General features: G+C 52.1%; 2 protein-coding genes across 2 annotated transcripts in view; both read left to right on the forward strand.

Moving 5' to 3' along the window:
* Nucleotides 1-18843, forward strand: part of Dchs1 (dachsous cadherin-related 1) — a 33287-nt gene extending 14444 nt beyond the window's left edge. The window contains exons 2-21 of the mRNA XM_052155369.1: nt 1-1307; nt 6488-6676; nt 6769-7000; nt 7130-7366; nt 7595-8620; nt 8822-9015; nt 9219-9315; nt 9426-9583; nt 9764-10628; nt 10720-10959; nt 11082-11207; nt 11735-11944; nt 12565-13443; nt 13562-13675; nt 13820-14031; nt 14120-14274; nt 14463-14593; nt 14674-14957; nt 15306-15444; nt 15774-18843. The exon at nt 1-1307 is cut by the window's left edge and continues 586 nt beyond it. Of these exons, the coding sequence (XP_052011329.1) occupies nt 1-1307; nt 6488-6676; nt 6769-7000; nt 7130-7366; nt 7595-8620; nt 8822-9015; nt 9219-9315; nt 9426-9583; nt 9764-10628; nt 10720-10959; nt 11082-11207; nt 11735-11944; nt 12565-13443; nt 13562-13675; nt 13820-14031; nt 14120-14274; nt 14463-14593; nt 14674-14957; nt 15306-15444; nt 15774-18385 (9407 nt within the window). The 3' untranslated portion in view covers nt 18386-18843. The remainder of the gene's footprint in view (nt 1308-6487; nt 6677-6768; nt 7001-7129; nt 7367-7594; nt 8621-8821; nt 9016-9218; nt 9316-9425; nt 9584-9763; nt 10629-10719; nt 10960-11081; nt 11208-11734; nt 11945-12564; nt 13444-13561; nt 13676-13819; nt 14032-14119; nt 14275-14462; nt 14594-14673; nt 14958-15305; nt 15445-15773) is intronic.
* Nucleotides 18844-19573: 730 nt separating this feature from the next.
* Tpp1 (tripeptidyl peptidase 1) lies at nt 19574-25636 on the forward strand. Its single transcript, XM_052155381.1, has 13 exons — nt 19574-19662; nt 19780-19851; nt 20116-20255; nt 21548-21698; nt 21888-22015; nt 22154-22332; nt 22445-22643; nt 22802-22990; nt 23228-23297; nt 23966-24086; nt 24207-24365; nt 24543-24668; nt 24842-25636. The coding sequence occupies exons 1-13, from the start codon at nt 19646-19648 to the stop codon at nt 24980-24982; spliced, it is 1692 nt and encodes a 563-aa protein (XP_052011341.1). The 5' UTR covers nt 19574-19645; the 3' UTR covers nt 24983-25636.
* The last annotated feature ends 1693 nt before the right edge of the window (nt 25637-27329 follow it).

Consider the following 27329-nt stretch of genomic DNA (forward strand, 5'->3'; position numbering starts at 1 on the left):
TGGAGCCTGCTCGCGATGCAGACGCCGGCCGCCTAGGAACCCAAGGGTATGCGCTATCTGGTGATGGGGCTGGAGAGACCTTTCGGCTGGAGACACGTCCTGGTCCTGGTGGAGCTCCAGTGCCTGAGCTGGTGATTGCTGGGGAACTGGACCGGGAGAACCGCTCACACTACATGTTGCAGCTCGAGGCCTACGATGGTGGCTCACCACCCCGGAGGGCTCAGGCCCTGCTAGATGTGACACTTCTGGATATCAATGACCATGCCCCAGCTTTCAATCAAAGCCGATACCATGCTGTGGTGTCTGAGAGTCTGGCCCCTGGAAGTCCTGTCTTGCAGGTGTTTGCATCTGATGCTGATGCTGGTGCCAACGGGGCTGTGACTTATGAGATCAACAGGAGACAGAGTGAAGGGGATGAACCCTTCTCCATTGATGCACACACAGGGTTTCTGAAGCTGGAGCGCCCACTGGACTTTGAACAAAGGCGAGTTCATGAACTAGTGGTGCAGGCACGGGATGGCGGGGCTCACCCAGAGCTGGGTTCAGCTTTTGTGACAGTGCATGTGCGAGATGCCAATGACAATCAGCCGTCCATGACTGTCATCTTCCTGAGTGCTGATGGCTCCCCCCGAGTGTCTGAGGCTGCCCCACCTGGACAGCTTGTTGCTCGAATCTCTGTGTCAGATCCAGATGATGGTGACTTTGCCCACGTCAATGTGTCCCTGGAGGGTGGAGAGGGCCACTTTGCCCTGAGCACCCAAGACAGTGTCATCTATCTGGTGTGTGTGGCTCGAAGGCTAGATCGGGAGGAGAGGGATGTCTATAACTTGCGAGTCACAGCCACAGACTCAGGCTCACCCCCGCTTCGGGCCGAAGCTGCCTTTGTGCTACATGTCACTGATGTCAATGACAACGCACCTGCTTTTGACCGCCAGCTCTACCGACCTGAGCCTCTGCCTGAAGTTGCATTGCCTGGCAGCTTCGTGGTACGGGTGACTGCCCGGGATCCTGACCAAGGCACCAATGGTCAGGTCACCTACAGTCTGGCTCCTGGCACTCACACTCACTGGTTCTCCATCGATCCTACATCAGGCATTGTCACCACAGCTGCCACACTGGACTATGAGCTAGAACCTCAGCCACAGCTTATTGTGGTGGCTACAGACGGGGGCCTACCCCCTTTAGTCTCCTCTGCCACAGTTAGTGTGGCCTTACAGGATGTGAATGACAATGAGCCCCAGTTCCAGAGGACTTTCTACAATGCCTCGCTGCCTGAAGGTACCCAGCCTGGAACCTGTTTCCTGCAGGTGGGTAGGCCCTGCCCACGGCACTGTGGGCAACAGTGGGTCTGAGGGACACAGAGGACCCAGGGCAGCACCCTAGCTTTGCAAGTGTTGACAGTGGCTTAAGCCAAAGGGGTTGGCCCTGTTCTGTGAGCTCCAATGTCTATACAGGTAGTGTAACGAGAAGACTGGTTAGGATGCAAGATTTGAGACCGGTAATCTTGGCAGTTGAAGAATCTAAGATAGGGTGTGGAAGAAGAGTGTCATGTAGTGTCAGGAAACAAAAGAAACACTCTGCAAAGTCTGTAAATGGCAGAGGTGGAGTTTTTGTACACCCACATGGCTTATGTTTCACAAGGGATATACCAGCATTTACAGAGTGCTCTATGCTTAGTCCAGTGTTATGCTCTGCTGGAAGAAGCCTCTACCCCTTCCCTTGGACAGGAGCCTTGATGGGACACATGGGTTCAAGGACAAAGATGAGAACAATCTAGTAAGATCCTAGTGTGCAGAGAGGGAGACCTCACAGCGCACAAGGAAAGAGAAGGCAAGAACATGGACCTAAGGATGCAGTCTGAGGCCATATTGCAGAAATCCTTGGCCACCATGTGTTAGGACTTTACTCAGAATATAAAGGAGGTCTTTGAACTTTGAGTTGGGAAGGGCATGATTGCTTGTTTGCTTTTGGTTTTAAAGTAGCTAACTGCCTTTAAGGGTGAAGGGACTGATGTGTAGGTGATAAATTATTCCTCAGCACTGTAAGCCTTGCAATGTGCTCAGAGCAGAGAACAGGGGAAACAGATATTCCAGTTCTCGGACAGTACTCAGTCCTAGACAGGAGATACAGAAATAACCAGCATTGTAGAGGGTGGCACATGAAGTTTTTTGGAAGCCCAGAAAAGAGGCCCAGAACAAGTACTGATGCTTTGCTGGATGTGAACAGAGACACCTGGCCTACAGAAAGCTGTTGGATAAACACCACAGTGTTAAGACTGTGTTGTTCAGGTTTGTCTCAGTTATACAGATGAAAAAGAGTTGCTGGGAGAGAAGACAAGTAGTTAACAGGCTGGGTCACAGGCTTTAACTTTTCTTAAAAATCATAGGAAGGCCAGCTGGTCTTCTGGAAAGATAGCTTTGGCAACCCCACAAGTATTACTGCAGTAGAGACAACTGAGGGCAAGAAGGTCTCATCAGAGACCGGAGCATCTTCTCGGGGGCTGCCTGCTGGCCCAGACTTCTAGGCTAGTGCCTGGGTCTGGCTGATCTCTTGCCTTCTGGCCAGATTCTGGATATTTGCCTGCTTCTGCTGTCTGGCTCCACCACCCACTCTCACATGTGTGCACTCTCTTGGCCAGGACCAGTGGATTATTGCTTCCAAACTTTTCCTCTCCCGGCTAGTTCCCGAAGCACAAGAGCAACTCTCCAGGTGGTTTCCTAGAGTTTTTGTTGTTAGAAACAATGAAGGAAAGATAAAAATGACCACTGGGAGTTCATAACTGCTATAAAGTCTTAACATTTGATTTATGCAATGTACATCTCTTGAACATCTGCCACATGTGGCAGTCACTGTATTAGGGATACAGAATGTAGTCATGTATAAGCCCAGATTGGAATAAACCTTAATTTGCAAAGAAATAGCTTGTTGAAATAAGAAAACTTCCATAATGGGGTAATAGGCAGTATGGAAGTTTTCCCAAAGCACAGAGGATTTTGAATTGAGACCTAAAGAATAAGAGAGAGTTCGTGGGATGATCAGACAGCTGAAAGGCCCCAGGCTAGGTGACACATACAGAGGAGTGAGAGAACCTGACTTGTTCAAGGCTCTGAGTAGTTCAGTATTGCTGGAGCTTGAGATGAGAGAAGAGAAGATGAGACCGTACGGGAGGCCAGCCAGTTAAAGCCCACAGCAAGCCAGGCCAGCCAATGGTTTCCCTATGTAAAACATGAAAGCCATTTATTTATTTATTTATTTATTTATTTATTTATTTATTTTATGTGAATTGGCATTTTTAACTCCATAGACATCTGGGTAAGGGTGTTGAATGCACTGGAGCTGGAGTTATAGACAGTTGTGAGCTGCCATGTGAGTGCTGGGAATTGAACCCAAAGAGCCTCTGGAATAGCCAATGCTCTTAATCACAGAGTCATTTCTCCAGCCCTAAAGGTTTTTTTGTTTTTTAGTACAGGAGGAATATGATCAAATTTATCTTTCAACTTGTTGTTAGTGTAGGGTAGTGGTTTACAGCTGGGGGCCATTTTAAATTCCAGAGGAGACATTTAGCAATAGTTAGGCATCATATATTGTTAGAAGTGATGAGATGCTCCCAGGATCCAGTAGGTAGAGGCCTGGGATGCTGTTACTCATGATGTAATTCACAGTAGCATCCAGCACTAAAAAAGGGGGGTGGGGAAGCAGGGGAGTGGGAGAAAGAAAAAAATCTAGCCTAAAATGTCAGAAGTGTGGGTTGGAGGGTCAGCATCTATAAGAAGGGAATCAGAATAGTCCAAGGGAGGTATGGCTCAGACGGAAGACACGAAATACAGGGGTGATAATGAAGACTTATTCAGTCCCAGGCTGATTGATATTCCAGGCAAGGGAAAAGGAAGAAGAACTAACTTCTGGATTCAGGAAGTGGATGGAAGAGTCAGCAAGTCTGAAAGGATCATGGGTTTAGAGTTGGACAGTTTAGATTTAAGGTCACTGTGGGACATCCAGGTGGAGATGTTGAGCAGACATCTGGATGTCCAAGTTTTCAGCCTAGGGGAATGGTCTCCTAAGCTTAGAGCTTATTAGAGACAGTTCTTGAGGCTGGGAAAGTGAAAGAGGCCTGCAGGGTGGAAAAAATGCCAAGGAAAGAGTCCAGGGAACAGGATGAACAAGAGCAGCTGGAGGAGAAGTGGAGAAGGGTCCGTGTGGGGCGTGGGGGACCCAGGAGGAGGAGAAGTGGAGAACGGCCCATGTGGGGACCCAGGAGGAGGAGAAGCAGATTATTCTAGTAGTAGCAAGAGATCAAAACAGGAGGCGCACAAGGGAAGGGGTCAGGATGGGACCATACAGTAAGTTCAGAGTCTGGTAGCAAGGTTCATAGAAAAGGGTCTCTCTTTTGTCCTTGAAATAGTGCTTCTGATGAGAGCCAGGGGTCAAGGGCAGATACGAGGAGAAGCATGGGAGCGCGGGCTGGAGAGATGAGACCCTGCTGAAAACAGTCCGTATTTACCGAGAAGCCTCTGAGGGGGCGGGGGTTCAGGAAATCCACTTTGCCTTGGTCATTTCCAGTCAATGGCCCCTGAGCCTTTTGGGGGTCACTTCCTGACAACTTCCCCTTACTGCTGTTTATTGCTTTCTTCCTGCAGCAGAGTCGGGGGCGAGGTGTTTGACAGCTCCTGAAGGTGGCTGCAGCTGTGCTGCTCCCTGTGGGGATAGACACAAGGGGGAAGTCCGTCTCCTGGGATATCCGGGCCCACAGCCACTGGAAAGAGCTGGAGCAGGAGCTGTTTCCAGGGTTGAGCCATGGCAGGGTCTTAATGTCTCTCAGGAGGATAAACAACGGCACAGATCATTTCTGTCAAGGGCCTGGGCGACAATCAGAAATCCTTGGCCGGCTTTCTTTCTGAGCACATTTTCTGGCTGAGAAGGGGAACCCTGCAGCTTCCTCCTGCAGCATATCATGACCCTGAGGTCACTCTGCCCACAAAGAGCACTTTGTCACTGCCTGCAGCAGTCAGCCACCAGCTAGCCCACTATGGAGGGCCTAGAGTGCACCCAATGTCTAAAACTTAGCGTGAAAGAAAGTTTTGTTACAAAGTAGGGTGATCCGGTGCCTATTCATTCAGTGTGCAAATGTGCAGAGAGCAGGGGCAGTGTACCTAGGCTGATGTGCACGAGCCACATCCAGATATCACAGAGCAGACCCTGTAGTGAACAATGTAATGAACACTCGCTGTAAAGACCAGACATGCATGCTGGGATGACAAGGGTATACTTGCTATCCTAGCGTTTAGCTGGGGGAGGTAGTAGGATCCCGAGTTTAAGGCCAGCCTGAGCTGCACAGTGAGATCTCCATCTTAAAACAACACTGCCCAGGCCTAGAGAGATGGCTCAGAGGTTAAGAGCACTGACTGCTCTTCCAGAGGTCCTGGGTTCTGTTCCCAACAACCATATAATGGCTCACAACCATCTGTAACGGAATCCACTTCCCTATTCTGGTGTGTCTAAAGAGAGCAACATTTACTTACATACAGGAAATAAATAAATAAATCCTTTAAAAGGAATAACAAAGGAGCATCTACTATTAAAAACAATTCCCTGCACATGAGATTAGACTTAAATTATCAATCTTAGCAGCTGTTCATCCACCAGTTCTCTGCTGAGTCGGACAGGACCGTGGATGAGGCTAGCAGTTTCCTGTAATCCTCTGCAATTGGGGGCTACTGCCCCTGGTGCTTGGCTTTGTACTTGGCCCTCATTATATGCAGATTCACCACTCTACGTAAAATGTATTGGTAATCCCAGACACGTGTAGAGACTAGTCGCCTAATATGTAGGCTCCTCCCTTGAGGCCGAGGCAGGTGACATTTTGCTTCCTGTCTCAGTCCTCATCCTGTGATCACGTGAACTTGAGTTCTATTTCGGTGACGCTTTTTGGTGCACACTTGAGCTTTTCACTAGTGATTTTGTCATTCAAAACCATCCCAAGTAGATCACTAGTGTTTTACTTAGTGCAGTAGAAGGCGGTGATGTGCCTTCTAGAATAAAATGCATGTTTAGATGAGCTTTGGCCAGACACGAGTTATAGTTTCTAAGTGTACCGTGGCTGTGTCTTTACTGCATCGTGTCTGGGAAGGCAATGCTAATGAATCAACACTATATATTAAAGTGTTTTCAAACACACATCAAATAAGGTTTACCCATTGACGACTGCAGCTGTGCTGCTGCCCACAGGGATTCATGCAGAAGGAAGTCTGTCTCCTGGGATATCTGGGCCCACAGCCACAGTAAAGAGCTGTTTCCAAGGTTCAGCCTTGGCAGGGTCTTATTTGCTATTTAACAAAACAACAATTGTAACCAGAGCCTCCTAGGAACCCAAGTGTTGGGATCTGGCTTGGGGTTGGGTTTTGGTTCAGGTTCTAGTCCTCCGTGCACCTCCACATAGCCCTTACTTTTCTGACAAGAGGGAGCATCACTTACCCCAGCCTCTCCCCAGGTCACAGCCACAGATGCTGACAGTGGCCCGTTTGGTGTCCTCTCCTATTCCTTGGGTGCTGGTCTCGGAGCTTCTGGATCTCCCCCATTCCGCATTGATGCCCACAGTGGTGACGTGTGTACCACCCGGACCCTGGACCGTGACCAGGGACCTTCGAGCTTTGACTTCACGGTGACAGCTATCGATGGGGTAGGTACACAGACCTTGGCCAAGGAGATTGGGGTAGAGTTCTTACCAAAGTCAGACAAGGCCTCCTGACTGATGGCTACGTGTCCCACCAGGGAGGCCTCAAGTCCATGGTGTACGTGAAGGTATTTGTGGCAGACGAGAATGACAACCCACCTCAGTTTTATCCACGGGAGTATGCTGCCAGTCTGAGTGCTCAGAGCACCCCAGGCACAGCTGTGCTGAGGGTGCATGCCCATGACCCTGACCAGGGACCCCACGGTCGACTCTCCTACCACATCCTGGCTGGCAACAGTCCCCCACTCTTTGCATTGGATGCACACTCAGGTGAGGATCCTCCAGTTGCCAGGACCTGCTCCCAGCCTCTCCTCCCGACCTAAATAACTCATTGCCTCCTCTTCCCAGGACCTTCCCCTAGTCTTTTCTCCATCGATTTTGCTTCTCTTCCTTCTCCAGGGCTGTTGACGGTAGCCTGGCCCTTAGGCAGACGGGCTAATTCTGTGGTGCAGCTGGAGATCGGGGCTCAGGATGGAGGTGGTCTACAAGCAGAACCCACTGCCCGAGTCAACATCAGCATTGTGCCTGGAACCCCCACACCACCTATATTTGAGCAACTACAGTATGTTTTTTCAGTGCCAGAAGATGTGGCACCAGGCACCAGTGTGGGCATAGTCCAGGCACACAACCCACCAGGTATCAGATATCCCAGGACCATCTCAGGGTGACCCTAGAACAGCATACGGCAGGGAGCTCTAATACAAAACAGTATGGCACACGAATACCACCCTAATGCCAACCAGTTTCCCTGCTAAACACCCCCCCTTTCTCAATACTCTGTGAAGCACAAATGTGGGACCAGCTCTTCTTGGGATTAATAGGTTACCCCTACCTCTTTCCTAATGGTTTTCTCTTTCTCCCTAGGTCGCTTAGGGCCTGTGACCCTTACCCTATCAGGTGGGGATCCCAGAGGGCTCTTCTCCCTAGATTCACCCTCAGGGCTATTAAAAACACTTTGCCCTCTGGACCGGGAGCTTCTGGGGCCGGTCCTAGAGCTAGAAGTTCGAGCGGGCAGTGGGAACCCCCCAGTTTTTGCTGTGGCTCGGATCCGTGTGCTGCTGGATGATGTGAATGATAACTCTCCTGCCTTCCCTGCACCTGAAGACACCGTACTGTTGCCACAAAACACTGCTCCGGGAACTCCCGTCTACACGCTGCGTGCTTTAGACCCTGATTCAGGAGCTAACAGTAGAGTCACCTTTAGTCTACTTGCTGGGGGTGATGGATTGTTCACTGTGGACCCTACCACAGGCCATGTCAGGCTCATGGGACCTCTGGGGCCTCCAGGGGGACCAGCCCATGAGTTGGAGGTGGAGGCCAGGGACGGAGGCTCCCCACCACGCACCAGCCACTTTCGACTTCGTGTGGCGATACAGGATTTGGGAATCCATGGGCTGGCTCCACGATTTGACAGCCCTGCCTACCGTGTGGACTTGCCCTCGGGCACTGCTACTGGAACTCAGATCTTGCAAGTGCAGGCCCAGGCACCAGATGGGAGCCCTGTCACTTACCATCTTGCAGCAGATGGAGCCAGTAACCCCTTTGGCCTGGAGTCACAGAGTGGGTGGCTGTGGGTACGGACAGCACTAGACCGTGAGTCCCAGGAGTTATACACATTGAAGGTGATGGCTGTATCTGGTTCCAAAGCTGAATTGGGGCAACAGACAGGCACAGCCACAGTGAGAATCATTATCCTCAACCAAAATGACCACAGTCCCCGCTTGTCTGAAGAGCCCACCTTTCTGGCTGTAGCAGAGAATCAACCCCCAGGGACCAGTGTAGGCCGAGTCTTTGCCACTGACAGAGACTCAGGTCCTAATGGGCGTCTGACCTACAGCCTTCAACAGCTTTCAGAAGACAGCAAGGCCTTCCGCATCCACCCCCAGACTGGTAAGCACTTAGACTACAGCCTCATCTTCAGACTGGCAAACACCCAGACAGGGCCCCCAGCCCAGACGTTGGCTGTAAGGGTCAGGGTTCGGTCTGGAGCTGAGCCTTGGCACTCACCTTCGCCCAAGTTTCCTAGCCACAGCTAGTCGCCAGGCTCTGGATCCTTAAGCATCTCATCACAACTTCCATCTTTGCTTCCAGGAGAAGTGACTACACTGCAAACCCTGGACCGAGAGCAGCAAGGCAGCTTCCAGCTCCTGGTGCAAGTGCAGGATGGCGGTAGTCCACCTCGGAGTGCCACGGGCACTGTGCACGTCGCGGTGCTCGACCTCAATGACAACAGTCCTGCCTTCCTGCAGGCTTCAGGGGCTGCTGGTGGGGGCCTTCCTGTACAGGTATGTCAAGCACCAGGACCGCGTTCTGAAGTAGTGTAAGAGAGATGGGGAGGGATGTCCCCATTAAGCTGTGAGCTTGGGTAAGGAACAGGTATAAGACAAAAGGGGAAAAAGCTCTACCTATGTCTAGATGGATGAGAGCCAATTCTGGGTTATTTTAAGCATTGGAAGAAGACGACTGTAGGGGAGTTGTATTCCCACAGGTACCAGACCGAGTGCCTCCGGGAACACTGGTGACAACTCTGCAGGCCAAAGATCCAGATGAGGGGGAGAATGGGACCATCCTCTACACCCTAACTGGTATGGGGGCAGGAAGGAGGGAGGGATCCTGGGAGGGATCAGAGCTCTCATGGCCTGCTTTGTTCTGGCTGACAAAACTTCATCTGTCCTCTCCCCCTGCTGGTCCCCAGGTCCCGGCTCTGAGCTCTTCTCTCTGCACCCTCACACCGGGGAGCTGCACACTGCAGCCTCCTTTGTGAGAGCTGAGAGGCCGCACTACGTACTGACTCTCAGCGCTCACGACCAGGGCAGCCCCCCTCGAAGTGCCAGCCTCCAACTGCTCGTGCAGGTAGGACTGCCTTCCCTAGAGTCCCCTCAGGGTCCCCTCGTATAGATTCATATTCTTGAGATCCTTCGACTCTTTGTCAGTCCACCCTGACCGCTCTTCCCTACTACCCAAGAAACCAGCACAGACAACGCTTTTACACGGATCCTTCTGATTCACTTTCCCTGCTCTGGTATGCAATAGGTGCTTCCCTCGACGCGAATGGTGGAGTCACCAGATCTCATAGAAGCTGACTCGGTGGCGGCAACAGTGCCTGTAGTACTGACAGTGACAGCAGCTGAGGGACTTCGACCTGGATCCTTGTTGGGTTCGGTGGCCCCTCAGGAGCCAGCTAGTGTGGGCGGATTCACCTATACTCTGGTTGGTGGCGCCGATCCCGAGGGCACCTTCGCGCTGGACTCAGCCTCAGGTCGCCTGTACTTGGCGCGTCCCTTGGACTTTGAGGCTGGGCCGGCCTGGCGCGCGCTCACGGTGCGCGCCGAGGGGCCGGGAGGCGCAGGCGCGCGGCTGTTAAGAGTGCAGGTGCGTGTACAGGACGAGAACGAGCACGCGCCCGCTTTTGCGCGCGACCCCCTGGCCTTGGCGCTACCTGAGAACCCCGACCCCGGTGCCACGCTGTACACTTTCCGTGCATCGGACGCGGATGGCCCAGGTCCCAACAGTGAAGTGCGATACCGCCTGCTGCGGCAGGAGCCCCAGGTGCCCGCCCTGCGCTTGGACGCGCGCACCGGGGCGCTCAGCGCTCCTCGTGGTCTGGATCGGGAGACCACACCCGTGCTGTTACTGCTCGTGGAAGCCACGGACCGGCCTGCCAATGCCAGTCGCCGCAGGGCAGCGCGCGTTTCGGCGCGCGTCTTTGTCACGGATGAAAATGACAACGCCCCGGTCTTCGCCTCCCCATCAAGGGTGCGCCTCCCAGAGGATCAGCCGCCTGGGCCCGCGGCGCTGCACGTGGTAGCTCGGGATCCAGACCTGGGGGAGGCTGCCCGCGTGTCCTATCGCCTTGCGGCTGGAGGGGACGGCCACTTCCGGCTACATGCGACCACTGGTGAGAGTAGGGCCCGGGATGGGGAGGCGTGGAGAGTGCTGAAGTGCGAGGAACGCTAAAGCTGGCCACCAACCACCTTACTGCTGCCTAGGAGCGCTGTCCGTGGTGCGGCCTTTGGACCGTGAGCAGCGAGCTGAGCACGTACTGACGGTGGTGGCCTTAGACCACGGCTCCCCACCACGTTCGTCCACTCAGCTCCTGACTGTCAGTGTTGTAGACGTCAACGACGAGGCACCCGCTTTCCCTCAGCAGGAGTACAACGTCATCCTTCGTGAGAACAGTCCACCTGGCACTTCTCTGCTCGCTCTGAAGGCAACTGACCCTGACCTTGGTAAGTCCTGTGGGAATGAGTTTTGGGAGGAATGGAGTTGGGAGTGAATTGTGAGGGGGACGGAGTGAGGGAATCAAAAGTATACCTACCCTCTGATCATCCTCCATGCTGCCTCTCCTCAGGGGCCAACGGGCAAGTGACTTATGGGGGTGTCTCTGGCGAGAGCTTCTCTCTGGACCCGAACACTGGAGTTCTCACGACTCTGAGGGCTCTGGACCGGGAGGAGCAGGAGGAGATCAATTTGACAGGTATACTGACAGGACCTCCAAAAGCTAGAGGCTTTATGCAACACAACTCCTGTTACATTTTGGGAGCACCAAGGTAGAGTGTAAGAAGAACTAACTTCTAGCCTGTCAACACTAGTTTTCCAGTGCATACTGTCACCACCATGTCTTCTAATACCTCTGGTTTGTACTGCAGCCACTCGGCATTGAAGCGTATTGATAGCAGCAGAGAGGTTAAGTGACTTGCTCAAATTTGCAGGGTTTGGAGTAGCAGGGCTGAGAGTTGAGTACAGGCATTGACATCTAATTTATTGTCTTTTCTGTCACATCATCTCCAACTGAAGCTGTATCTTGCATGCAGTCAGCATGAGGACATAGAAAGGAAAGAACGTTTCTGGCATGTGTTGTGTATGTCCATGTATGTGCCCCAATGTGTGCTGTGAGACAGACGTTTTCTGCTTTATATGTGCACCTGGTGAACATGTGTAAGCACGGTGAGCTTTTCCATGGCACGGGGTAGGGTACATCTTCCTGGTTTTGTTTCTCCACAGTATATGCCCGGGACAGGGGCTTACCACCCCTGTTAACTCGAGTCACAGTGAGAGTGACTGTGGAAGATGAGAATGACCATACTCCAACTTTTGGGAACACCCACCTCTCCCTGGAAGTGCCTGAAGGCCAGGACCCCCAAACCCTTACAACGCTACGAGCCTCTGATCCAGATGGGGGACTCAACGGACAGCTGCAGTACCGCATCCTTGGTGAGAGGCGTCCAGCGCTACAAGAATGCCTTGCTTGGCAGTACCAACTTGCCCAGTTCTTGCTGCTTTGTGGCCCTTTCCAGTCTCTGTCAATGGTTTTGTGTCTCTTTTTGCTTCCTCTGTGTCTCTCCTGCACATCAGTGTATTCAGGGCGCCTCTATGGCACCTCCATCGCTTTATCTTTCTCTACACCTATTTTCTTTATCCTATCATTTTCTTATGCTTTATTCTTATATTCCTTTTAGTCTTGTATCCTTATATATTTTATTCTTATGTCTTATATTTCTTATATACCACACAGTCAGTTATCCTCAAACTCTTTTGGTCTCAAAGAGTAAAAAGATAACACAATGTTTTAGGAAAATACTCTGATTATATATATATATATATATATATATATATATATATATATTGAAAGGGTCTAGGGGACTCAGGGGCCCCAAGATCACACCTTGCTTGTTTTATAGTCTCTCTTTGCCCTGTTGTTTCTGTTTCTTCTTTATCTTTGTGTTTCTTTGCCTTTCTTCCACTCCCTTTACTGTTTGATCCCTGCTGTTATCTACAAAGCACCCCCGACCGTGGGCTAACATATGCACGTCTGTGTGTTCACACTCCTGCAGATGGGGATCCTTCGGGAGCCTTTGCACTAGATCTCACTTCCGGGGAGTTTAGCACCATGAGGCCACTAGACCGGGAGGTAGAGCCAGCATTCCAGCTGCAGATAGAGGCCAGAGATGGAGGCCAGCCAGCTCTCAGTGCCACCTTGCTTGTGACAGTGACGGTGCTGGATGCCAATGACCATGCGCCAGCCTTTCCTGTGCCTTCTTATTCTGTGGAGGTGCCTGAGGATGCGCCTGTAGGGACCCTACTGCTTCAGCTACAGGCTCATGACCCGGACGATGGAGACAATGGCCGTGTGATGTACTACCTGGGTGCAGGTACAGCTGGGGCCTTCCTGCTGGAGCCTACCTCTGGAGAACTGAGCACAGCTACAGCCTTGGACAGAGAGCACTGTGCCAGCTACGCCTTTTCTGTGACAGCCGTGGATGGGGCAGCTGCTGGGCCTCTGAGCACTACAGTACCAGTCACCATCACAGTGCGTGATGTCAATGATCATGCACCTGCTTTCCCCACCAGTCCTCTGCGCCTCCGCCTACCCCGCCCAGGTCCTAGCCTCCACAAACCAACCCTGGCTCTGGCCACGCTTCGAGCTGAAGATCGAGATGCTGGTGCCAATGCCTCCATCCTATACCGGCTGGCCGGCACACCACCACCTGGCACCACTGTGGACTCTTACACTGGTGAAATCCGCGTGGCTCGATCCCCTGTGGCTCTTGGACCTCAGGATCGCGTCCTCTTCATTGTGGCTACTGACCTTGGCCGCCCCGCTCGCTCTGCCACTGGTGTGGTCATTGTTGCAATACAAGGAGAGCCCGAGCGTGGACCCCGCTTTCCCAGAGCTAGTAATGAGGCTGTGCTCCGTGAAAATGCACCACCAGGTGGGTCCCTGGTTACGTGTGCCAGACTTCAACCCCTGGAAGACCTGGTGTTAATCGCGGGCAATGTGGTGACCATAGTCCAGCCAACACCACATTTCCTCTCTTGTTTTCCCTGCAGGGACTCCAGTTAGCTCCCCAAAGGCTGTCCATTCAGGAGGCTCAAATGGACCAATTACCTATAGCATTCTCAGTGGAAATGAGAGGGGGATATTCTCCATTCAACCTAGCACAGGTAAGGAACAGGAATAGAGGAAGGGGAACCTAGTGTAGTGGGTTCTCTGGGCCAGAGGACTTCTTAGCGGGAGGAGTTGCCCATAGAGAAAGAGGCTCCAGAAGAAGGAAAGGAGCTATCACTGATGCGACCCGACTCCCACAGGAGCCATCACAGTTCGCTCAGCAGAGGGGCTTGACTTTGAGACAAGCCCACGGCTACGGCTGGTGCTACAGGCGGAGAGCGGAGGAGCCTTTGCTTTCTCGGTGCTGACCCTGACCCTTCAAGATGCCAATGACAATGCTCCCCGTTTCCTGCGGCCTCACTATGTGGCTTTCCTGCCAGAGTCCCGACCCTTGGAGGGACCCCTGCTGCAGGTGCGGGGCATGATGGGAAAAGAAGGGACAGGGCTGGTCAGGCTTCCGTGTGGCCAAGCCAGGGTCAGCAACCTTGTGCATTCACTAGGTGGAAGCAGATGACCTGGATCAAGGCTCTGGAGGGCAGATCTCCTACAGTCTGGCTGCATCCCAGCCAGCACGGGGTTTGTTCCATGTAGACCCAGCCACAGGCACTGTCACTACCACTGCCATCCTGGACCGGGAGATCTGGGCCGAAACACGGTGAGACCTGGCACCCGTGGGTCCAAGACCCCAAGTCTGTATGTATTCGAGCCCTGCATTGCATTTCTCTCACTCCCAGGTCACACCTTGAATCCCTCCAGTGTAAAGTTTTGTCCTGAATCCTCCTTGCCCTTCCCAGGTCCACTCCTATTTCTAGGCCCTGCTCCCTGACTATGCTCTGTGTCTAGGCTGGTACTGATGGCCACAGACAGAGGGAGTCCAGCACTGGTGGGCTCAGCCACCCTGACCGTGATGGTCATCGATACCAATGACAATCGCCCCACCATCCCCCAGCCATGGGAGCTCCGAGTGTCAGAAGGTGAGGGTTGAATAAAAGAGGTACAAAGGGCTCCCAGGATAAGGATGATTCTGCAGTCACTCCTCCCTCGTGTTTTGCAGATGCACTGTTGGGCTCAGAGATTGCCCAGGTGACAGGGAATGATGTGGACTCTGGACCAGTGCTGTGGTATGTGCTGAGCCCATCGGGGCCTCAGGATCCCTTCAGTATAGGCCGCTATGGAGGACGTGTCTCCCTCACGGGCCCCCTGGACTATGAGCAGTGTGACCACTACCACCTGCAGCTGCTGGCCCATGATGGGCCTCATGAGGGCCATGCCAACCTCACAGTGCTTGTGGAAGATGTCAACGACAATGTACCTACCTTCTCACAGAGCCTCTACCAGGTACCAGCTCTGTCTGGATGCCCCCATACCTGGGTCTGGAGTTCTTCCTGTTAGAGCAATAGGACAGGGGTAGAAGTGGCCAGACTGGGCTGGATGTTAGGGTGACCTTGGAATGGGTGGAGAGTGTCCCATTTTAGGCTGTTTTTCCAGCTCCTGGGAACTGCATCCAAGTTCTGCATCCAGTAGCGAGAAGGTAGAGGGTGGGCAGCTCTTACTCCAGCACTAAGGACTGTGGTACTAAGCTGGACACCAAGCACAGTTCATGGGGCCAAGCTCCAGCTTCCAGGCTAAGGGGGACAGTAGGGTAGCTGGGAGGCTTGGCCATGAATACTTTCTGTTACCCCTCAGGTAATGATGTTGGAACACACCCCTCCTGGCAGCGCCATTCTCTCAGTCTCTGCCACCGACAGAGACTCGGGTGCCAATGGTCATATATCCTACCATCTGACGTCCCCCGCTGAGGGCTTCAGTGTTGACCCTAACAATGGTATGTCTTCCCCATAATCTAATCCCTTTATCGTTGACTCTATTGGTTTATATTTGGTGCTCAGTCCTAAAACTGGTTATTTCATCATATTATTTCTGGATCTCAGACCCGGTAGAGGCATCCACTCCATCCTATCTTTAATAAAAAGTCCCTCCTGACTAGAAGTCTAGAAGCTGTTTCCTGAACTTTGAATACCTGAGGACACTGCATGCTGTCCCAGTTCCTACAAGTCTTGACTCCCAAGGCCATTGCCTAGACCCTGGAGAACAGCTCTTGTTGACACAGTAACACTACTGAATGCTTGTTTCTTTCTCCCCTTCTCATCTCAGGAACTCTGTTCACAACAGTGGGAGCAATGGCCTTGGGCCACGAGGGGCCGGGAATGGTGGATGTGGTGCTAGAGGCCCGAGACCATGGGACTCCAGGCCGGTCGGCACAGGCCACGGTGCATGTGCAGCTGAGGGACCAGAATGACCATGCGCCAAGCTTCACGTTGCCACACTACCGTGTTGCTGTGTCTGAAGATTTGCCCCCTGGCTCCACCCTGCTCACCCTGGAGGCCACAGATGCTGACGGGAGCCGCACCCATGCTGCTGTGGATTACAGCATCATCAGTGGCAATCGAGGCCGGGTTTTTCAGCTGGAACCCCGTCTAGCTGAGGTCGGGGATGGTGTTGGGCCAGGTCCCCAGACTTTGGGCTGCCTAGTGTTGCTTGAGCCTCTAGACTTCGAAAGCCTGACACAGTACAATTTAACTGTGGCTGCGGCGGATCGGGGGCAGCCACCCCGCAGTTCAGCTGTGCCAGTGACTGTCACTGTGCTGGATGTCAATGACAACCCTCCTGTCTTTACTCGGGCATCCTACCGTGTGACAGTACCCGAGGACATGCCTGTTGGAGCTGAGCTATTGCATGTGGAGGCCTCTGATGCTGACCCTGGACCTCACGGCCTCGTGCGTTTCACCCTTAGCTCAGGGGACCCTTTGGGCCTCTTTGAGCTGGATGAGAACTCGGGTGCTCTGAGGCTGGCCCGCGCTCTGGATTGTGAAACCCAGGTTCAGCACCAGCTTGTGGTGCAGGCAGCTGACCCTGCTGGGACACACTTTGCTTTGGCACCAGTGACAGTCGAGGTCCAGGATGTGAATGACCACGGTCCAGCCTTCCCATTGAACCTGCTCAGTACTAGCCTTGCTGAGAATCAGCCTCCAGGCACTCTTGTGACCACACTACACGCAATCGATGGGGATGCTGGGACTTTTGGTAGACTCCGATATAGCCTGTTGGAGGCAGTGCCAGGGCCCGAGGGTCGTGAGGCATTCTCTCTGAACAGCTCAACAGGGGAATTGCGGGCAAGGGTGCCTTTTGACTATGAGCACACAGGAAGCTTCCGTCTACTAGTGGGTGCTGCTGATGCTGGGAATCTCTCAGCATCTGTCACTGTGTCAGTGCTGATTACTGGAGAGGACGAATATGACCCTGTATTCCTGGCTCCGTCTTTCCATTTCCAAGTGCCAGAAGGTGCCCAGCGTGGTCACAGCCTGGGCCATGTGCAGGCCACAGATGAGGATGGAGGTGCTGATGGCCTGGTGCTCTATTCGCTGGCTACCTCTTCCCCCTATTTTGCTATCAACCAGACAACAGGTGCTTTGTTCTTGCGAGTGGACAGTCGGGCACCAGGGAGTGGAACAACCACCTCTGGAGGTGGGGGCCGGACCCGGCGTGAGGCACCTCGGGAGTTAAGGCTGGAGGTAGTTGCAAGAGGGCCTCTGCCTGGGTCCCGGAGTGCCACAGTGCCTGTGACTGTGGATATTACCCACACTGCTCTAGGCCTGGCACCTGACCTCAACTTGCTGTTGGTCGGGGCTGTGGCAGCCTCTCTGGGAGTTGTGGTGGTGCTTGCCCTGGCAGCTCTGGTCCTGGGCCTTGTTCGGGCACGGAGCCGCAAGGCAGAGGCAGCCCCTGGCCCGATGTCACAGACAGCACCCATAGCCAGTAGCTCTTTACAGAAGCTGGGTCGGGAACCCCCCAGCCCACCACCCTCTGAACATCTGTATCATCAGACTCTCCCCAGCTATGGTGGGCCGGGAGCTGGAGGGCCCTACCCTCGTGGTGGCTCCCTGGACCCTTCACATTCAAGTGGCCGAGGCTCAGCAGAGGCTGCAGAGGATGATGAGATCCGCATGATCAATGAGTTTCCTCGTGTGGCCAGCGTGGCCTCCTCCCTGGCTGCCCGAGGCCCTGACTCAGGCATCCAGCAGGATGCGGATGGATTGAGTGACACGTCTTGTGAGCCTCCTGCCCCTGACACCTGGTACAAGGGCAGAAAGGCAGGGTTGCTGCTGCCAGGCGCAGGAGCCACTCTGTACCGAGAGGAGGGGCCTCCAGCCACTGCTACAGCCTTCCTGGGGGGCTGTGGCCTGAGCCCTGCACCCACCGGGGACTATGGCTTCCCAGCAGATGGGAAGCCATGCGTAGCTGGAGCGCTGACCGCCATCGTGGCTGGTGAGGAGGAGCTCCGTGGCAGCTATAACTGGGACTACCTGTTGAGCTGGTGCCCTCAGTTCCAGCCTCTGGCCAGTGTCTTCACAGAGATTGCGCGGCTCAAGGATGAAGCTCGTCCATGTCCTCCCGCTCCCCGTATTGACCCACCACCCCTCATCACTGCTGTGGCGCACCCAGGAGCCAAGTCTGTTCCCCCAAAGCCAGCAAGCACGGCTGTGGCCCGCGCCATCTTCCCGCCAGCCTCTCACCGCTCCCCTATCAGCCACGAAGGCTCCCTCTCCTCAGCTGCCATGTCCCCCAGCTTCTCACCCTCACTGTCTCCCTTGGCTGCTCGCTCTCCCGTTGTCTCACCATTCGGGGTAGCCCAGGGTCCCTCGGCTTCAGCGCTCAGCACAGAGTCTGGCCTGGAGCCTCCGGATGACACAGAGCTGCGCATCTAGCTGTGGCCCTAACTGGGCCCCGACCTGGGACACGTCCAGTGTCCCCAAAGCAGGCCCCATTCTCAGCCTGCCCTAGGCAGCCTCGGACCATGACTGGCCATGGGGAGGCCACCACCAGTCCCCAGCTCTCCACCCCAAACTCTTACAGATGGGACAGGTCCCACATTTCTCCGCAGTCCCCGCAGCACTAGGACCACAGAGGGTCTGTTGGTCAGATCCAGTGTGGAGAGAAATACGAACGAGGCAACAGCCTTGGGTTGTCTTCAGCCAAGACTTCCTGCCCTGCACCAGCACCCTGCGATGGAGCTGAGACTTTATTTATTGGGGGTAGGGGGATGGGGAGGTCCCTCCAACCTGTTTGGGCCCAGCTCTTTTGGGCTCTTCTGACACCCCTGCCCCTGCCCAGAACAAGTGCCAATTCTCACTCTGGAGCCTTAATAAACTGCAGTTTGTATCCAGCCTCTGGCTCTGTTCTGTCAGGGTAACCAGAAGTCAGTGGCATGGCACTGTGGATACCTGGCACAGTAGCCAAGGGGGCCCAGAGGGAGGGCAGACATCTGGACATTGGGAGTAGGGTTGGCACTGGGAGCTCAGAAGCCTAGCCTTGGGCTCTCTGCAGCTTTTCCCTCTAATATGGTCAGGACTTGAACTGCAGAGGTTTCCTGCAGAGACTGACTGAGTAGGAAACAGTCTAGGGTCCTAAGCCTGAGGGTCTGGAATAAGATGTGGTGTTTTGTGAAGAGCAGGTAAGAGAAGAAATCCCCAACTCCCAACTCCTCCATACCCTCCGCACATGCGCGTGTGCACACACACACACAGACACACTCATAAAGCTCACATTAGTTGAGTCTTTGCCAGGTCAGTCTTGGCTTCATTTGCTTGCTTTATTGCAATGTCCATTTTGTATGAGGCACATTGCTTTTATATAACGGTCACTGAATTTTAAATGAAGAAACCTAGGCTCTGAGAGCTTGTTTTTCTAATATTGTACAGCCAGGAGAAGCCCATACCTATGGGGCTTCAGAGACCACTCCTTTGTGATTCCTGGAGAGACAGACTTGGGCAGCAGGTGAAGAGGAGCCCTAGGCTTAAATGCTCAACACCAGCATAGAGTTCTGATAGCAGCCCCAGCGTTCAGAACAGCTCATTTGGGAGGGAGGAGTCAGCAGCGTCACTAGTTACTAGGCAGGGATATGGGGGAGGTGCCAGACCGTGCTCATGTGACTTATCACATGACTACAGATCAACCAGAAAGCCAAAATGGGACTCCAAGCCCGGTGAGAAATTGAGGTGGGGAGGGTAGCTGAAGGGGGTTACATTAGAGGGATTACGTGTTGTAGAGGGAATACAGTGAGGGCTCAGTTCCTGATGAAACCCACCCGCTGTCCCTGCAGCCTCCTAGGGCTCTTTGCTCTCGTCATCGCTGGCAAATGCACTTACAGCCCTGAGCCGGATCAGCGGTGGAAGTGAGTTGATTTAGTACTTCCTACAGGTGCCCCCTCCATACCTGTCTCGCAGATGCTTGGCTGTAGCTTTCCTCATCCTCAGCTGCTCCTAGTACCCGCTCTGTAGCCTTATTCGCCACCCCTCGGCTGAGTCTCTGGTCACTTACCTCCTATGAACCTTATCTGCATCTAGGATTCCACCCGAAGTGTCAGTTCTTAATCCCAAACTTTCCATGCTCGGGATTTCCCATCCATGGCCTAACCAAATCATGTCCCTGACCCTAGGCTGCCTCCAGGCTGGGTGTCCCTGGGCCGAGTGGATCCCGAGGAAGAGCTGAGTCTCACTTTTGCGCTGAAACAGCAGAACCTGGAAAGACTCTCGGAGCTGGTGCAGGCTGTGTCGGATCCCAGCTCTCCTCGATATGGTGCCTATCAGAAGTTGGGGCAGGAAGTGGGAGGCAGGATCAGGCAGGCACTGGCTGGTGCAGAACCTGTAGGGCCATGTTTCTGGTGTGACAGACAAATGGCAGCAACTGCCACATTTATATACACATACCCCCCCCCTCTAAAATTTCCACCTGAGTCCGTCAGTCTTAAAATTAAGAACAAATCTAAGTCTAGTAACATGAGGTAATAATCCTAACTACTTGGGCTAAAACAGGAAGATTTTTGGATCCAAAGCCTGTCTGAGCAGTGTAGCGAGATTGTCAAGATTAAAAAAATTTTTTTTTAGCTGCTCAGCTAACTCATTGATAGGGTGCTCATGGAGCAGACAAAAAACCCTAGGTTCAAGTGCCAGTAAGATGGTGGGGGTGGGGTGGCTGCGTTAAGGAGCACATGACTTATAATCAGATCTAGATTGAAATGTCGACTTCTCCTAACCAGCTAGCAAATGGAGAACTAGCACTTAATGTGTGTATGTGTTAGTATGTGTACGTGAGGTCACACACGATGTGTAGGACCTCACATCGTGGTCCTTCCCATCCCCCACCCCCTATCCCCCACCCCCCACCCCCACCCCACTATCATAGCCACTCCCACACTCTGTTGCTAGTTTAAGTCCTAAATTGTCTTTGGATTAATCCACTCTGGCCATCCCTCTTGCTACCAACTCAGTTGTTTATTCTCTTCACTGGGACTATTGCCCATCACCCTGACTTGTTTGAAGTTTCCTCTCCTTCACCCCACTCCCTAGAGCATGCCCCCACTCTATTCCAGAGCATTCTCTATGATGCTCAGGCTGGATTGAATCCTTCCCCTGCTTAAAGTCCTGAAAGGTGAGGCAAGGGTGTGTATGTGGGGGTGCGGGGAGCAGGGACTGGAGGTGGAAGGGGGAGGAGCATCCTCAGATTACCCAAGAAGCTCCTCACTGCAGGAAAAAATGACTCACCATTATCTTGTTTAAAATCAACCAGTGTGAAGAGCCAAGCTAAATTAGAAGATTGGGAAAATCTTTTTGAAGATAAGCTTAAAATGGGCCATTGAACGTTTATTAACCCCCTTGAATTTTTGTGACTGTGGCAGTACATGCTGTGCATATTTCCTGGCCATGACATTTCATGTCTCTTCAGCCTTTTCCTCCCTTTGACTCCCGATATGCCTAGCACCTACTGACACAGTCCTCCTTGGGAAGTTTTGATGCCTTCTGATTGAGGTCTAAACAGACAAACCAGGAAAGCATCAAGTGAAGACAAGATCCTCTTCTGAATCCCTGCAGGAAAGTACCTAACCCTAGAGGATGTAGCTGAGCTGGTCCAACCATCACCACTGACCCTCCGAACTGTCCAAAAATGGCTTTCAGCAGCCGGAGCCCGGAACTGTGACTCAGTGACCACCCAGGACTTTCTGACTTGCTGGCTGAGTGTCTGGTGAGAAGTAATGATTGCCCCATAGAATCCATTGTCCCACCAAGGAGACAAAATACTCCAAATAGGGGGTTTAAAGCTTGCTGGGAGCCTGTGGGTACAGCTAATGCATACGGAGCCGATGACCAGCTGCTAAGTGGGGCTCAGGCCAGCGCCTCTACTCTTTCCCATGGTTCTGTTTTCTTACTCCAGGCAGGCTGAGCTGCTGCTCCCCGGAGCTGAGTTCCATCGCTATGTAGGGGGAGCTGCAAAGACCCATGTTATAAGATCTCCACATCCCTACCAGCTTCCCCAGGCCTTGGCCCCTCATGTGGATTTTGGTAAACACAAGGGAGGTCGGGGGAGGGAGATCTCTAGGCTGAAGAAGTTTAGATGCTGCAAGAGGCATAGAGTCTTTCCAGTAGTGAAGTGGGTGGTAGGGTCTGTAAGACCTCCTTAAGCCTGACCCCTTTCCACAGTGGGGGGGCTGCACCGTTTCCCCCCTTCGTCATCTCTAAGACAACGTCCAGAACCACAAGGGGTAGGAACTGTTAGCCTGCACCTGGGAGTGACTCCGTCTGTGCTCCGTCAGCGATACAACCTGACTGCCCAAGACGTGGGCTCTGGCACCACCAACAATAGCCAGGCCTGTGCCCAGGTGAGCCATGCAAAGCCCTGGGGGTCGTCACCACCTCCTCAAGACAGCTTGAGTACCTCACTACCCTGGGCCTCTCTCTGATCCGCGATTCCTGATTTGGATGTTTCCACAGTTCCTGGAACAGTACTTCCATAACTCGGACCTGACTGAGTTCATGCGCCTGTTCGGTGGCAGTTTTGCACACCAGGCCTCGGTTGCAAAAGTGGTTGGCAAGCAGGGGCGAGGCCGAGCTGGGATCGAGGCCAGTCTAGATGTGGAATACCTGATGAGTGCTGGTGCCAATATCACCACTTGGGTCTACAGTAGTCCTGGTATTGCTATGGGAATTAGTTGGGGGACGGGGAAATGGGCTGGAGTAGACTGTCCATCCCTGCGCCATTTCATCAAGGGTTAGGCATGCCATGGGCTGAAGGGAGATTCTAGCAACCATCCAATGGCCACTCATGTCCCTTCTTTTAAAACAATTCAGGCCGCCACGAGGCACAGGAGCCCTTCTTACAATGGCTCCTGCTTCTTAGCAATGAGTCATCCTTGCCGCATGTACATACTGTGAGTTATGGAGACGATGAAGACTCCCTCAGCAGCACCTATATCCAAAGAGTCAACACTGAGTTCATGAAGGCTGCCGCTCGGGGTCTCACCCTCCTTTTTGCTTCAGGTAACCGTGTACCGTAAATTTAAGACTTTCCACCTACCCAAGAGGCAGGCTTTACCCCAACTGAAACCAGAACCCTTCAGCCTGGTTTCTGACTCATAATAGGAACTCAGAGCCTTAACAGGGTCTACTGACAGGACCTGAGGACTCTGAGGTGGCATGTACATTTCTTCTCTGGTATATATGAGCCTACACCCCAAGCTTGTCCCAACTAATCTGAATATTTAATGTCCTTGCCAGGTGACACTGGAGCTGGGTGTTGGTCTGTCTCTGGAAGACACAAGTTCCGTCCTAGCTTCCCTGCTTCTAGGTAAGTACACCACTCCTCACTGGAACTCTGATGCCACCAGGAGCTGCTACAGCTCAGCCTTCAGCATTACCTGTTGTGTTTGCTGTGCCCCCTTTTCTTCCTGTATATCCCAGGCTGCGAGAACAGAATGTGGTGTCTCTTTTCTTTAGTTGCTAGGGTTTGTTGTTTGTTTTTCACGTAGAAAAGTATACATAATTAACTCCAGCCATGTCTTGAAGGCTTCCAATCTATCAGTAAACTCTTGTATACAGGCTTCTATAGCCTTACTCCCTTTTCCTGTATGACCCAGATTGTTCCCACCCACCTCCACACATCTTGGAGGTCACCCATTGTCTTAGTCGGGCCTTTATTGCTGCGATGAAACACCATGACAGAAAAAGCAAGTTGGGGAGGGAAAGGTTTATTTGGCTTACACTTCCAGATCCCAGTCCATCATTGGAGGAAGTCAGGACAGAAACTCAAGCAGGGCAGGAACCTGGAAGCAGAAGCTGATGAAGAGGCCAGGTGCTGCTTACTGGCTTGCTTCCCATAGCTTGCTCAGCCTGCCATCTTGGGGGCATTTCCTCAACTGAGCCTCCTTCATCTCTGATGACTCTAACTTGTATCAAGTTGACACGCAGAGCCAACTAGCCAGTACACCCACTATCTGAATACTGTCTTCTCCTTAGCCCCTATGTCACTACAGTAGGAGGAACCTCTTTCAAGAATCCTTTCCTCATCACAAATGAAGTAGTTGACTATATCAGTGGTGGAGGCTTCAGCAATGTTTTCCCACAGCCTTCCTACCAGGTTTGTGGATATTCATGTGGCTATATGGAGGTGGAGGGTACGGGTCCGGGGGGACTGTCCTCAGTCCAGTGGCCTGCTGAGCAGGCTACTGGCCAATACTCACTCAGAAATGTCCTTCAGGAGGAAGCAGTAGCCAAGTTCTTGAAATCCAGCTCTCATCTACCACCATCTAGCTACTTCAATGCTAGCGGCCGTGCCTACCCAGATGTCGCCGCACTTTCTGATGGCTACTGGGTGGTCAGCAACATGGTCCCCATTCCATGGGTGTCTGGAACCTCGGTGAGAATCAGCTTGGCTGTAAACCCTCTACTCGGGAACTACTCTCACTCCTCTACCTACAGAATCTTGAACCCAGAACCCATGACTCCTTAGAGACTTCTGATCTTCACAAGCATCCTCCCTCAGCAGTCTCACCCCTCTCAAATCCTGATCTGTTCTTGCATCTTCATCTTGCAGGCCTCTACTCCAGTGTTTGGGGGAATTTTATCCTTGATAAATGAGCACAGGATCCTCAATGGCCGCCCCCCTCTTGGCTTTCTCAATCCCAGGCTCTATCAGCAGCATGGGGCAGGACTCTTTGATGTAAGTATTGGAGGAAAGAGGGTGGATGTTGTCACAGGATATGAGAAGGGTGGCTGTGAACTTGGGGCACTTTTGCTATATGTGATTGCCTCTGTGATATGAATATAAATAAAGTGCAGTCTAGGAGTACTGGTACCAGCAGGCCCAGATCTGACCTGGTCATCTCCTCCCAGGTGACCCATGGCTGCCACGAGTCCTGTCTGAATGAAGAAGTGGAGGGTCAGGGTTTCTGCTCTGGTCCTGGCTGGGATCCTGTGACAGGTTGGGGAACACCCAACTTCCCAGCCCTACTGAAGACCCTACTCAACCCTTGACCTTTTCCTGCCCTGACGAGAGAGCAGAACTGTTCCCTGTACTAAAAGGGAAGGCTCAGTTTCTTATTATTCCTCAATGGAAGCCCTGCTGAACTCTTAACTGTTGCCTGCTGCAGATAGCTTCTCCCTAACCCTCAAATGCTGTTAGCAGGACTTGACCCCCAGTCCTACTGTGCATCATCAAACTCAGGTCTCCAAACTTCTACTTCAAGATCCTCAGCAGGATGCTAGAACCAGCATATTTGCCTCACCCTGACCCCATCTCTCCTTCCTCTTTCTGAAAGCAGGACGAGAAGGTTCAGTCTTCCATTACTGACACTAGCAGGCCCATCCAAAGCTTCCCACCTCTGCACTGACTGGATGCGCTATTTCTCTTGGAGTTTGCTTTTCCATTCACTGAAATGAGAACTTTGGCTAATCGGTTAGTCTTCTTCCTCTGGCACTGAAGTACAATGGTCTCCCTGACATTTTATCCCATTATACACTTTTCAATGCTTGCTTTATGGGCTTTCTTGTTTAAGAACAGGTTGGCGGCAATCTACATAACTATTCTAAAGAAAGTTAAAACTTGAAAACTCAAAAATGTTTCAAATATGTTCTCATTGGCAAAATTCCTCAACAAAATAAATAGGTCATTACAAATTTTGCTTTAAATTTTTTCTTCAGTGATTTTTTTGTAAATAGTTTTTAAATTTACATTTTATTTTCCCCTTCTTGGCTACACCAAAGGAACATTCAGGTTTTAATTTCAACAGTCAGGCTTTCACAAACATCTAGCTTCTGTGAACCTGGGTGTTTGCTCTTTCCATCATTTTCCCACTTATCTTTTTTCCTCAGTGACCCCCTCTAACCACACTAATCCGCCTTCTTTTCTGCTAACTTCAGGGATGCTGGTGTTCATTGTTCTATCTTTAGTTTTTTACTCTTATCATTTTATTATCATCCCTTGACAGATCACTGACATCTATACCCATAGTGATTGGTACCTCAAATGTGAGATACCTCATTACTCCATTTCCCTCCAGCCCAGACTTAAACTATTTTATCTCTTAGTCTATGATACAATGCAAACAAGCCAGAACCTATAACTCTTAACTCTCACTTTTTCCACCTCCTTACTAACTTCAACAAGTTTTGTTGACTACCTCTCAAATATATCTTTATCAGCTAGTGTGGTGATGTTCACCTTTGATCCCATCACTCAGGAGACAGAGGCCATGCGAGCCTCAGTGCGTGTGAGGCCATCCTGGTCTATATAGAGTTCCAGGCAAGTCAGGCCTACATAGAGATGCCATGTCTCAAAAATATACACACATGCACACACACATGCACAAAATACTGCATTATCTTTGAGCGCATGCTCTTTTTCCTCTAAACTACAGGAAGCACTTTCAAAGCCCCTCAACATCCTTGACCATAGGTAAGTCATCTTCCAAATCAAGTAGTATATTTATTTGTGCAAACCCTTCAAAGATTACTGGGTAAAAGTCAGGGACATTGAAACCTGCCTTCAAAATCAGGAAATAAGGTGGTGGTGCACGCCTTTAATCCCAGCACTTGGGAGGCAGAGGCAGGCGGATTTCTGAGGTCAAGGCCAGCCTGGTCTACAGAGTGAGTTCCAGGACAGCCAGGGCTACACAGAGGAACCCTGTCTCGGAAAAAAAAAATCGGGAAATAAACATTGCTAATGTCTGACACTTGGAATTGAGCAGCTGATTTAAGTTCCCTTTTCTTCTTTGCACTGCATCTACATGTAGCTGGGAAACAACCATACAGTATTGAAATTGTCAGTTTGTTTGCCTTCCTTTTCCAGACAGTTGGTGCTAGTGAACTAGAATCTGATTCTTAACTTTGTATACCTAGGTTCCAGTCCTGTAGCTGGCAAATAGAAATTAAATAAATGACTGTTTTTAAAAAAAGACTGTTGAATTGCAAATGTGCTTCACATATGACTTTGGCATGTTATTTCTTCAGGGTGAAACACCCATCTCTACATTTACAGCAGTACTCTCCTAGGACCGTTGTGGGTGGGAGGGACACACACCAAATCCACTGCAACCCTTAAAAGACCTTGAAAGAATGAAGGCTGTCAGGAGGACTGGTAATGAAGTGTCTGACGGATGAGTCCCCAAACAAGGTCTGTGCACCCAAATGAAATGTGCAGTCCTGAATGCCGCCCCACCGGGCTGGGGTGGAGCCACAGGGTGGCAGCCGCACCTCACACAGCTAGCCTTCGCCTTGCAGTCTACACCTAATCCGCCAACAGACAACCTAAATTCGCCCGCGGCCGCCTAGAGTGGTGGGCGGGAACTGTGACGTCACGCAACGTGCGCCCGGGCGAGCGGAA

This window comes from Apodemus sylvaticus, chromosome 1 (genome assembly GCF_947179515.1).
Source record: "Apodemus sylvaticus chromosome 1, mApoSyl1.1, whole genome shotgun sequence".
NCBI classification, from domain to species: Eukaryota; Metazoa; Chordata; class Mammalia; order Rodentia; family Muridae; genus Apodemus; species Apodemus sylvaticus.

Coding starts and splice junctions, on each gene's coding strand:
- Tpp1 (XM_052155381.1), top strand. Junction 22,991..23,227: donor CACCCTCCTTTTTGCTTCAG/GTAACCGTGTAC, acceptor TGTCCTTGCCAG/GTGACACTGGAGCTGGGTGT. Junction 24,669..24,841: donor ATGGGGCAGGACTCTTTGAT/GTAAGTATTGGA, acceptor ATCTCCTCCCAG/GTGACCCATGGCTGCCACGA.